General features: G+C 44.7%; 2 protein-coding genes across 2 annotated transcripts in view; one reads left to right on the top strand and one right to left on the bottom strand.

Moving 5' to 3' along the window:
* Positions 1–1,549: 1,549 nt before the first annotated feature.
* Positions 1,550–11,284, bottom strand: part of T265_12108 (hypothetical protein) — a gene marked incomplete at both ends in the record, with an annotated part of 17,339 nt that continues 7,604 nt past the window's right edge. The window contains one exon of the mRNA XM_009179092.1: positions 1,550–1,876. Coding sequence (XP_009177356.1) covers positions 1,550–1,876 — 327 coding nt within the window. The remainder of the gene's footprint in view (positions 1,877–11,284) is intronic.
* On the top strand, positions 2,176–10,757 carry T265_15764 (hypothetical protein; the record flags this gene model as incomplete). The annotated part of the gene is made up of 2 exons (XM_009179093.1): positions 2,176–2,252; positions 10,586–10,757. Coding segments are annotated over 2 exons (249 nt in total), but the record flags the coding sequence as incomplete, so codon positions are not given.

The following is an 11,284-nucleotide window of genomic DNA, read 5'->3' as shown; positions in this document are numbered from 1 at the left end:
TTGGTGCAAAGCTCGAAAGTGCAGCTGAGTGAATGAACGTTGCACGAGAATCAGCGTTCAAGCGAATGAATTGCAAACATTGATTGAGGTAGTGCATTTTGCCACAGTGACCGCACGGACGGGACATCGTCGTGTTATGTTATCCATTTTCAGGCTTATTAGCCGCGGATGTCACAAGTGTGGCTAGGCTTGGCGATGGTGCCGTCACAAAGCTACGGAAGCGTTCTGACCTACTGGTGCTCGGCTGCGAAACATTCGGCAAATAATTCTCTCTAACTGATAACGCATTTGCTCTGTCTAGAACATAATCAGTCAGATCGACAAAACTGGGTTCACGGTTCTTCCTGAGGATTTTCGAGGCCCGATCAAACCACCGTGACTGGATAACAGTCGGAAGACGGCTAATAAGAGCGTCAAAGATTGTTCTAGTGTTAAGCTCCGATGAGAAGTTCAGTTGGGAGAGTACCAACCAACAGGCTTTCATTGTGTCGGCTAGCCTGAGTGGTGAGCTGGCGTCGTTCGGCCTGATGGGTGGCCCAATGGTGACAGACTCAATGTATTGTCTTGCGATCACCGAGGAGTTGCCGAACCTGTGAACAAATATCTTCCAGGCTTCTGAGTATCCGTGTTCCGGCTCAAGTATTATACAGAGATCGATTGCTTCTCGTGCCTTACATTCATATGCATCGATCAAGAAGGCTAGGCGATTTGCGGGATCCGTAACGTATTGGGCGACCCCACTGGTGGAACTCCTCAGAAACTTCTAGTGATTCAGAGGGTTACCGTTGAACTTTGGTATCTTTTTCTGAGGCATACCCATACAGAGGTTAAGCAGTTCCGGAAGATGTGAATACGATGTGGACGCCATCTGCGGATTCTTTGGAGGCGTCGCATGATATTTGGGGCTGACGGACCCTTCCTGGTCAACTGGAAAGGAGGGAGGTCCAACGGAGTTTTGGAGTCTTCTGCCTGTAGCGGTAGCCGAACACTGAAGGCTAGCTATTTCCGGACGGACTTTGACCATCTCTATTTCCAGCCATACAGATCGATAGGGAGTTCTCACTCGGGCGACGGGGAGAAGTAATCGAGTGGAGAAAGGTCGGCGAAATGTTCGTCAGACATGGCGAAACGTCGGTTGAGTTTGAGTCACTGATAAACTGTGCAATATTGATAAACTTTGCGACTGTTGATTAACTGCGAGAATGTTGATTAACTGTGATAATGTTGATTAACTTTGTAAGATCCGGGGTACGGATCTCAAAGGGCGATTGCGGCATTTGATTATACGCAGTTCGTAGCCAGTAGTCAATAGGAGCAGACAGACGTGGGGCAGCAGATGATATATTGAGGACTGACAGGAACTGGTTCTACAGACAAACGGATTAGTGAACATCATGAATTAAGCAAACGTACAATCAGCAATGACGCAATAAGCAGGAGCGGGGAATAGTCACTGTCGCAAGACGGATTTTTATACGGGCAACAACAAGTAAGTACCAAACGATGTACAAACATACATATAGGGGCAGTCTGACGGTACGCGCAGGAGTCAGTACGTTCGGGATGTGACGTTCGGCGTCGACACAGCCGCTCGTGCCGCGTGACAGGTCAGATTGCGCGGCTTCGTCCGTTTTAAACAAAGCTCAGCAAGGGTTATTTGGCAGGCGCGATACCTGGGTAATACAAAATAATCAGCCGCCCCGGGCGCCATGTCGGTGTAGTCGGTAGCGAGTTCCCCCGCCGTCCGGAGGATCCGGGTTCGGCCCACTGTTCCATCGGAATGGGCGCTCGAAAATAGGTGCAATCCAGACGAACTTGCAGGCAATGACAGACGGGAAACAAAATATTGACACCAGTTACTGAGGGATAAACAGATCTTAAGTAGGAACGAAACGGGGAGGAAACGAGCAGCAGGGAAACGAAACGGTGTCATAATAAACAGGTGTAAGTCATGTTACTCATGAGTAGTCAGAAAACAGGGAAATTTACCCTTGTTCACCGTTGATTCTCTGGGGAAATTAACAATAAGTTAATTAAGATATAACCGCATTGCCCTAAACTAATCAACTTACAAAATGTTGGCATTCTGGTAATCAGTTGTGAACTTCAATTCTGTTGTTTGAAACCATATTTCTCAACATGTAATAAAACTTCACACTGACAACCGTATTTACAATGTTCAGCGATTTGTACAGCAATGTGGGGAACTGCGTGCCACTAAGTTTGATTGCGCAATCCACTGGACGAGCAACGTTCGCAACACGCATGGAGCAGCTATAGATTACTGTAGAAACTTCAAAGCATACGTTTTCTTCAATGATATTACGAAATCCCTGTTATTAAATTCCTCGAAGGTAGTATCCTCGCGTTTCTGGTACGGACACTTGCTGACTGACGTTCGGAACATTTTCGGAGAATAACTCAATACTGTCATGATTTCGTCCGAGGTTTAGTGGGATATTTCGATCAAGATCAGCAAAATTGTGTACGTTTTTCCTTTCAGGGACACAAAGGTTCGAGCCCGAGTTCACGTATAGCGCTTCGCCCGGATGTGCCGTAGATTGACCTGCGATGGCTATTGTTGGAAAGAATGGCTCGTTAAATACTACACATCAATCAATGTGTCGAAATATTGGTAGCCTGAGTGTGTTTATTAAGGGTTGGTCAGATGGCCATTGATATGTTCACCGAGCTTGGCAACCGGTTGTCAAACGTTTCGTTCCAAGTCGGGGAGAGAAATTCAGCGCGCACTCAATTGCACCAGCAAAGAGGACCTTGTTAGCTTAGACAGCGTTTAAGTTTGATGGTTCGAACGCTGAGTTAGCGAGCTGCTTTTCAAATTTCCTTCATCAATCCTGGAATAATCATCAGGCCCTCGCAGGGGCGAATGGAAGAGCTTCGCGATAGTTCGGCACTTGTGCGTTGACTACGTGTGTTAATCAACCTGATGCTTGTTTGGGGATGACTTTAGATCACGCCTGGATATTCTGCGATCGGTTTCTTCATTTCGTCAGTAATATTATGTCCTAAAAACCGACGACCACGTGAGCTTGGTCTGCCACTTTTTCATTCAGTGATCGCTGATGGAGTGAACCCGGTCCCTGACCTCCCCTGCTTTCAATTTAGTGCTACTGTTGACCCGAATCCAAGGAGTTTCTTTCTTCTTAGATTTCCATGCTGATGAACGCAAAACAGGTCGCCCGTTCATTAGGAATGCTCATGAACCTCGTGAGTAATGTGTGATGTCTACTGAATGGATTGCGATACACTGACCATTGCAAGTGAAACCTTCATCACTGCAGTCTTGTATCAACGCTAAATTACCATGCGAGTGCGAGTATGTGGTGGGTTGCTGGTTTTCTGCGGTTTCGGGCACGATAACCATGAAGGCCTAGCATTATTCATAGTGTGGTGAGTAATTTGTATCTTAATGAAAATTATCCCAACTGGGTCAGCAACGCGCTGATTTGGGGAAAATATTTTGTTCCATGTCTCATCGAAAACCAATGATTGAAATAAGTAGTCAACACATGATGAAATGAACGAAGTTATTTGAACGCTCAGTTTAAAACGGCGAATGACTACCCGTACAACAATCGTACGTTTTTAAAGGCATGATGTGACATTCTTCAAGCGGTAGTAAGCTAATCAGTGTCAAGTTTGCATCACGTGATTAGTGGACTAATATTTTATACAGCACGGTGAAAATCGTTGCTACATAAATGTGAAGGTTCACAAACGGCGTTCCAATAAGCGTGACATATCGTACTATATTCTAGGAATGACGCAAAACATTCACCAATGGTGTGATCATTTGAGTAATAACATCTAGGTTGCGATGCGATAAAGCTCTCACTACATAATTGCGATACGGCTGCGCTACCGAATGGCGACGGATCACGAGTTTTCTTCCTAATGGGATATGCCCCTTGCGCCAAGGGTTTAGTTGATCGCGTAATGTTTACTGGATGACCACGTGATTTTGGAGTTTGGTCTCTCACTTCCCCATTCTTTGGTCGGTGATGGAGTGATCCCTGGTCCTGACCTCTCTCGATTCCAGTTTATTGCTCCTGCTGACCCTACTCCAAGGAATTTCTAGTTTGTTAATTTTCATTATTAATTTGTTTATCTCTCTGAATGCTCCGCTCCAGCTATTGGTCCTCTGCATAAAGTAGTACGCCTAGTTTGCCGGGTTTAATGAGTCAGCTGATCGAATGTGAAATGACTCACCCTGATTCTCCAGAGTGACTATTCCACAGTACAGAATCGCTGCGCCCCCTTAAAGTAGTCATTCAACGTGGCAAAGCCAAGACAGAGCGAAGTATAGGCCAACTTTGCAGAAACGGGTAAAGGTTGATCTCACGCGGGGGGTGGCCCAAATGTGCCAAACCCCACTTGGTAACTGCGAGCCAAAGGTGACAAATTGCGTTTCTCATCTGCCTGCAAAACACAAGAAATCGCGTAGCGTAGACCTCCACACACCTCTACACACATCCTGTAGCCGTATAAAATTGTCGGAAGTTGCAAGTAATGATATTAGAAGACATGGGAAACTCTAATCGTACGAACATTGACGAGAGGATTTTGGGTATTTGTTCCTTACTGACCCAGCCACTTTACATACAATCGAGCGGTGATACCCGCCTGAAAAACTACTGAAATGTTCATCAGGGTATGTTGGCCATCATGAAAATGTGATCCGCTCATGTGAGTTTGATTGTTACCGACTAAAGCCCGTTATGTTTCGACTGAAACGCACAATTTCATCATTTTATCTGCAGTTTCCGGAATGACGTAGTGTGTGTTATCAGATTTTAGTGATTTGTTTGATTTACAGAGTTGACCTCCTAGTTTGCCGCTCAAGAAGAGCACAGTCTGCATTTCGCAGAGCTAATGTACTCACCATTCCTTGGGCAAAAATGACAATATTAGGACAGCATGCATAAAAATGTCACAATAAAAAGAATTTGATTGGAGCGGCATCTTATGTAGTTACGTATTCATTCTTTCCAGAAAAATATTCGACTATATTTGAGATTCGTGAAAGGAGGAAGCAAAATTGATTTGCCCGAAGATAACCTATGGAACGATTAGATTATGGCTTTTTCGCAAGAATCGTGGGACCCTAGTGTCACGTACACACGGAAACCATTCCCGAAATTGTGGTGGCTGTAGACCTAAGAGGCCGGTAACGGGTTCCGTAGGCATATGTTTCATTTTTCCTATGAATGTGGGGGTAGTAGGCAGTAGGACCTGCCATGGATGCCCTCATACCAAATTTTGAACTGTCAGTTTTGGACGCCAAATTCCTAATACACATTGCACAGTAATGCGATCTAAAGTCTAAATAAGGGACGCGTTGGACCGCTTGCTAAGCAAATTCATCGGTCTGCCATATTGCATTTTTGAAGACCGGGCAATATTCATGAATACACAAATCCAGATAGCCGTACATTCGATGAGGAGAATAACGAAACTTTTTATTCTATAGCTACTTTTAAACAGCGACACATTACCAGTGGAGCCGGAAAGCGAATATGACGAAAAAAGCAGGTGAACCGTCACCATTACCTGAAGTAGTTATCAAGTGGCCGGAGACTCATTCATGGGATTGAATAATTAATCCCCCTGAATGACACTTGCCACTGAAATACAGGAAACGTTTATCCTTTGGTTTTGGCAACTCTTTTCCAACTGCAACCGCCAAATCAGCTTACCAACTCCGATTGTCCATAGGTTTCGCTCTTATGAGATCGGCGAATCAATCAACATCGAATAGACTTACGCGTCAGCCTCAAGTCGTCACATGATTTGCCATGATAAAAACGATGATGCGGTTACTTCACTCCCATGATGACTCTGTGCCATGTCTGTTTATGTGAGCGACGGCTTGTTTATGTCGCACTTACCAATCACCCCATTAAATATTGGTGTATATTTACTGAGGGAAATAGACAGTGTCCCCTCATTCCCATCATCATTAACAGCAGCGAAAACTCTGTGTGCAAAAATGACCTTCTCTGCGATACCACGGCTTTTTGGTGGTGAAATTTATTGCTGTTAAATTTGATAAAAACCAAAAATAGCTTTCATAGGGCGTTTGGGAAATATGTGAGTGTTGTCAGAAGTCGCGAAATTCAGCTTCGTGTCTACTACACAATACTCTGCGGCATAACATGTCGTGGCGAATACGCGAGCAGTACTGATACGTCGTATGTTTATGTTTCAGGTTCGTTTTTGTTAAATGACGGGTGAGAAACCTCAGTGACATCCGAGTCGTGAACATAATGTTTCCTTTCATTATTGTGTCCGATCCGACAAGGCAGTCATGATATATGAGGCACCTGGACAGTGGTTATTCCGTGTTGCGGCTTGTGTTGGAGACTGTGGCCTGAAAATTTGCTCCACATATTTTTTCCGGAATAGTGTCATTTATCATTGCTCCGTCTGAGCAATGGAACTGGTGTGTTAAATCAGCCGAGCAATAGAAGGTTGGGAAATTGATACCGAAGCGTATGGTTCTTGTCAGTGCTGTGTAGCGTTGTAAAAGGGCTATTTTTTCGCATTTCTGCTAGTTATGGATCTATAGGACTGTGAGATGTACCCACTATGATGATCGTAGAATCTCTCATGAGAGGTTCTTATGTGATTGGTGGTCGGATGAACGGTCCCCTGTGTGGCCAGTTTCGGGGGTGATACAGGCATCAATAGTGGCATGATGCCACTAGATAAATGACGGCCATTTGAGAGGTGGATCAGCGTTGAGTCAAAATCCATAATTATTATTTTGGTGCCGCGAGAGTGCTCCAGCCCCAGTGATAACATGAGTATCACAAGGGCAGATATTATTGTGCTACGTTTATCATTCTGTGGCATCAATAGTCGAATGAAGATTCCCTCAAGTTGTGCGATTCAAATGTGCTACACATGATGTTAGATTATGGCTTTTTCGCAAGAATCGTGGGACCCTAGTGTCACGTACACACGGAAACCATTCCCGAAATTGTGGTGGCTGTAGACCTAAGAGGCCGGTAACGGGTTCCGTAGGCATATGTTTCATTTTTCCTATGAATGTGGGGGTAGTAGGCAGTAGGACCTGCCATGGATGCCCTCATACCAAATTTTGAACTGTCAGTTTTGGACGCCAAATTCCTAATACACATTGCACAGTAATGCGATCTAAAGTCTAAATAAGGGACGCGTTGGACCGCTTGCTAAGCAAATTCATCGGTCTGCCATATTGCATTTTTGAAGACCGGGCAATATTCATGAATACACAAATCCAGATAGCCGTACATTCGATGAGGAGAATAACGAAACTTTTTATTCTATAGCTACTTTTAAACAGCGACACATTACCAGTGGAGCCGGAAAGCGAATATGACGAAAAAAGCAGGTGAACCGTCACCATTACCTGAAGTAGTTATCAAGTGGCCGGAGACTCATTCATGGGATTGAATAATTAATCCCCCTGAATGACACTTGCCACTGAAATACAGGAAACGTTTATCCTTTGGTTTTGGCAACTCTTTTCCAACTGCAACCGCCAAATCAGCTTACCAACTCCGATTGTCCATAGGTTTCGCTCTTATGAGATCGGCGAATCAATCAACATCGAATAGACTTACGCGTCAGCCTCAAGTCGTCACATGATTTGCCATGATAAAAACGATGATGCGGTTACTTCACTCCCATGATGACTCTGTGCCATGTCTGTTTATGTGAGCGACGGCTTGTTTATGTCGCACTTACCAATCACCCCATTAAATATTGGTGTATATTTACTGAGGGAAATAGACAGTGTCCCCTCATTCCCATCATCATTAACAGCAGCGAAAACTCTGTGTGCAAAAATGACCTTCTCTGCGATACCACGGCTTTTTGGTGGTGAAATTTATTGCTGTTAAATTTGATAAAAACCAAAAATAGCTTTCATAGGGCGTTTGGGAAATATGTGAGTGTTGTCAGAAGTCGCGAAATTCAGCTTCGTGTCTACTACACAATACTCCGCGGCATAACATGTCGTGGCGAATACGCGAGCAGTACTGATACGTCGTATGTTTATGTTTCAGGTTCGTTTTTGTTAAATGACGGGTGAGAAACCTCAGTGACATCCGAGTCGTGAACATAATGTTTCCTTTCATTAAGCTTTTGTGTCCGACAAGGCAGTCATGATATATGAGGCACCTGGACAGTGGTTATTCCGTGTTGCGGCTTGTGTTGGAGACTGTGGCCTGAAAATTTGCTCCACATATTTTTTCCGGAATAGTGTCATTTATCATTGCTCCGTCTGAGCAATGGAACTGGTGTGTTAAATCAGCCGAGCAATAGAAGGTTGGGAAATTGATACCGAAGCGTATGGTTCTTGTCAGTGCTGTGTAGCGTTGTAAAAGGGCTATTTTTTCGCATTTCTGCTACTCATGGATCTATAGGACTGTGAGATGTACCCACTATGATGATCGTAGAATCTCTCATGAGAGGTTCTTATGTGATTGGTGGTCGGATGAACGGTCCCCTGTGTGGCCAGTTTCGGGGGTGATACAGGCATCAATAGTGGCATGATGCCACTAGATAAATGACGGCCATTTGAGAGGTGGATCAGCGTTGAGTCAAAATCCATAATTATTATTTTGGTGCCGCGAGAGTGCTCCAGCCCCAGTGATAACATGAGTATCACAAGGGCAGATATTATTGTGCTACGTTTATCATTCTGTGGCATCAATAGTCGAATGAAGATTCCCTCAAGTTGTGCGATTCAAATGTGCTACACATGATGCATGTTCTCACTTTTCACCCACGCTACCATGAGTTGAAGTTTCTCACCGCAATAAAAAGCTCGAGAACTGATCACTCACAATGTTCGGCATTTTCATTCTGCTGACCTCCTTGAAAACCCAAAATAAATCCACGTTTAATTTAAAGGCCGGAAGTCTTGTCCGCCAAAGCTCGAGAACTACCAGATCACAATGTTCGGCATTTTCATTCTGCTGACCTCCTTGAAAACCCAAAATAAATCCACGTTTAATTTAAAGGCCGGAAGTCGGTCTTGTCCGCCCACTCATGTACCGGGTGCGCAGTTCTAGTGGTGTGGATATCGCTGGAGTTGGATATGCCAATGTCTGTTAATCCGTTCTGTTAATCTGTTCGATGTGATTTTCGTTGACTGCTGCCTGGACGCTGTCGTTTTGGAAACGTTTGTGAGTGAATATCGATGGGCGATCGATTCTGTCAGTGCGCCTAACCAAGCCGAGTCGTGAACATAATGTTTCCTTTCATTAAGCTTTTGTGTCCGACAAGGCAGTCATGATATATGAGGCACCTGGACAGTGGTTATTCCGTGTTGCGGCTTGTGTTGGAGACTGTGGCCTGAAAATTTGCTCCACATATTTTTTCCGGAATAGTGTCATTTATCATTGCTCCGTCTGAGCAATGGAACTGGTGTGTTAAATCAGCCGAGCAATAGAAGGTTGGGAAATTGATACCGAAGCGTATGGTTCTTGTCAGTGCTGTGTAGCGTTGTAAAAGGGCTATTTTTTCGCATTTCTGCTACTCATGGATCTATAGGACTGTGAGATGTACCCACTATGATGATCGTAGAATCTCTCATGAGAGGTTCTTATGTGATTGGTGGTCGGATGAACGGTCCCCTGTGTGGCCAGTTTCGGGGGTGATACAGGCATCAATAGTGGCATGATGCCACTAGATAAATGACGGCCATTTGAGAGGTGGATCAGCGTTGAGTCAAAATCCATAATTATTATTTTGGTGCCGCGAGAGTGCTCCAGCCCCAGTGATAACATGAGTATCACAAGGGCAGATATTATTGTGCTACGTTTATCATTCTGTGGCATCAATAGTCGAATGAAGATTCCCTCAAGTTGTGCGATTCAAATGTGCTACACATGATGCATGTTCTCACTTTTCACCCACGCTACCATGAGTTGAAGTTTCTCACCGCAATAAAAAGCTCGAGAACTACCAGATCACAATGTTCGGCATTTTCATTCTGCTGACCTCCTTGAAAACCCAAAATAAATCCACGTTTAATTTAAAGGCCGGAAGTCGGTCTTGTCCGCCCACTCATGTACCGGGTGCGCAGTTCTAGTGGTGTGGATATCGCTGGAGTTGGATATGCCAATGTCTGTTAATCCGTTCTGTTAATCTGTTCGATGTGATTTTCGTTGACTGCTGCCTGGACGCTGTCGTTTTGGAAACGTTTGTGAGTGAATATCGATGGGCGATCGATTCTGTCAGTGCGCCTAACCAAGGGTTCCCAAGAATGGGCGCACCAGGTCGGTCTCCGAACATGCATCCGCGAATTTAGAAGATGCTTTTAATGTCTTGAGGAATCTAGCGGAGCCTAATAGTTGATTTCAATCTAACTTAAGATTATCTGACAACATCTGTGTAGAAATCTGAATATCTCCAAAATTGTCAGCGCATTTTCGCACATTTTTCCGAAAAATATATCTATTTTCCTCAATAGCCAAAAGTACCAGACCGCAAATACTGCCATATGGACGTAGACCGAAAGAATGGAAGATGTTATGCCAAATGAGGTTCATGAATCTTAGTACCTCTTAAGCATCGCTGGAATTAAATGGCGTCAACGGGTTCGGAAAGTGCCGACTGCAGAACGCCTGTTGGTTCACAAGAGTCCTGCAGCCGCATCTATGAGGAATCTCCGACCCCGTTACGGCCGTGCCGGAACAGCATCCACTGGGGCGTGCCTGTTCCGCAATGTAGCCGTTTTCGAGGTAAGAATCAATAACTAGCCAATGGGGTGTTGAATATATCAGGAAGAGTTTAAGGGCGTTATGAAACTCCCGCCCTCCAGGGGTCCCTGTCCTCTCCCTGCGCCTCGCTTAAATCACTGGAAGAAAGGCTGATGATCGACGTGAGTGGCGTCTGTGATGTGAGTCTTATTCCACATCGTCTTACTGAACGGTTGGATGCCCAGTCGCCTCAAAATAATTTCGATAGACCAACAGCGGGCGATAACCACACCACTTGCCACTTTTCAATTGGCTAAAAGTTTTCAAACATAATAAAACGGAATTATTGAACATCCGGAGTGAACCATTATTTTAACTTTCATGTCGCTCTCTCTGGTAATAATGCGATGATATCCTCGTAAACTCGTGCTTCTTTCAGGCTGTAGGCGATAGCCGCCATGGCATGACAGCATTTGCCGTGGAGCAGTGTACAGTTGTACTTCTACGGGGAGGCCAATGAGGCACCCCTTTCCAGAGAAGTAAACGAATGCGAATGGATGAAGTGCGTG

This window comes from Opisthorchis viverrini (assembly GCF_000715545.1).
Source record: "Opisthorchis viverrini unplaced genomic scaffold opera_v5_859, whole genome shotgun sequence".
Taxonomy (NCBI): Eukaryota; Metazoa; Platyhelminthes; class Trematoda; order Opisthorchiida; family Opisthorchiidae; genus Opisthorchis; species Opisthorchis viverrini.
Note: the sequence above shows the minus strand (reverse complement) of the source record. Positions and strands in the feature narration are given on the sequence as shown.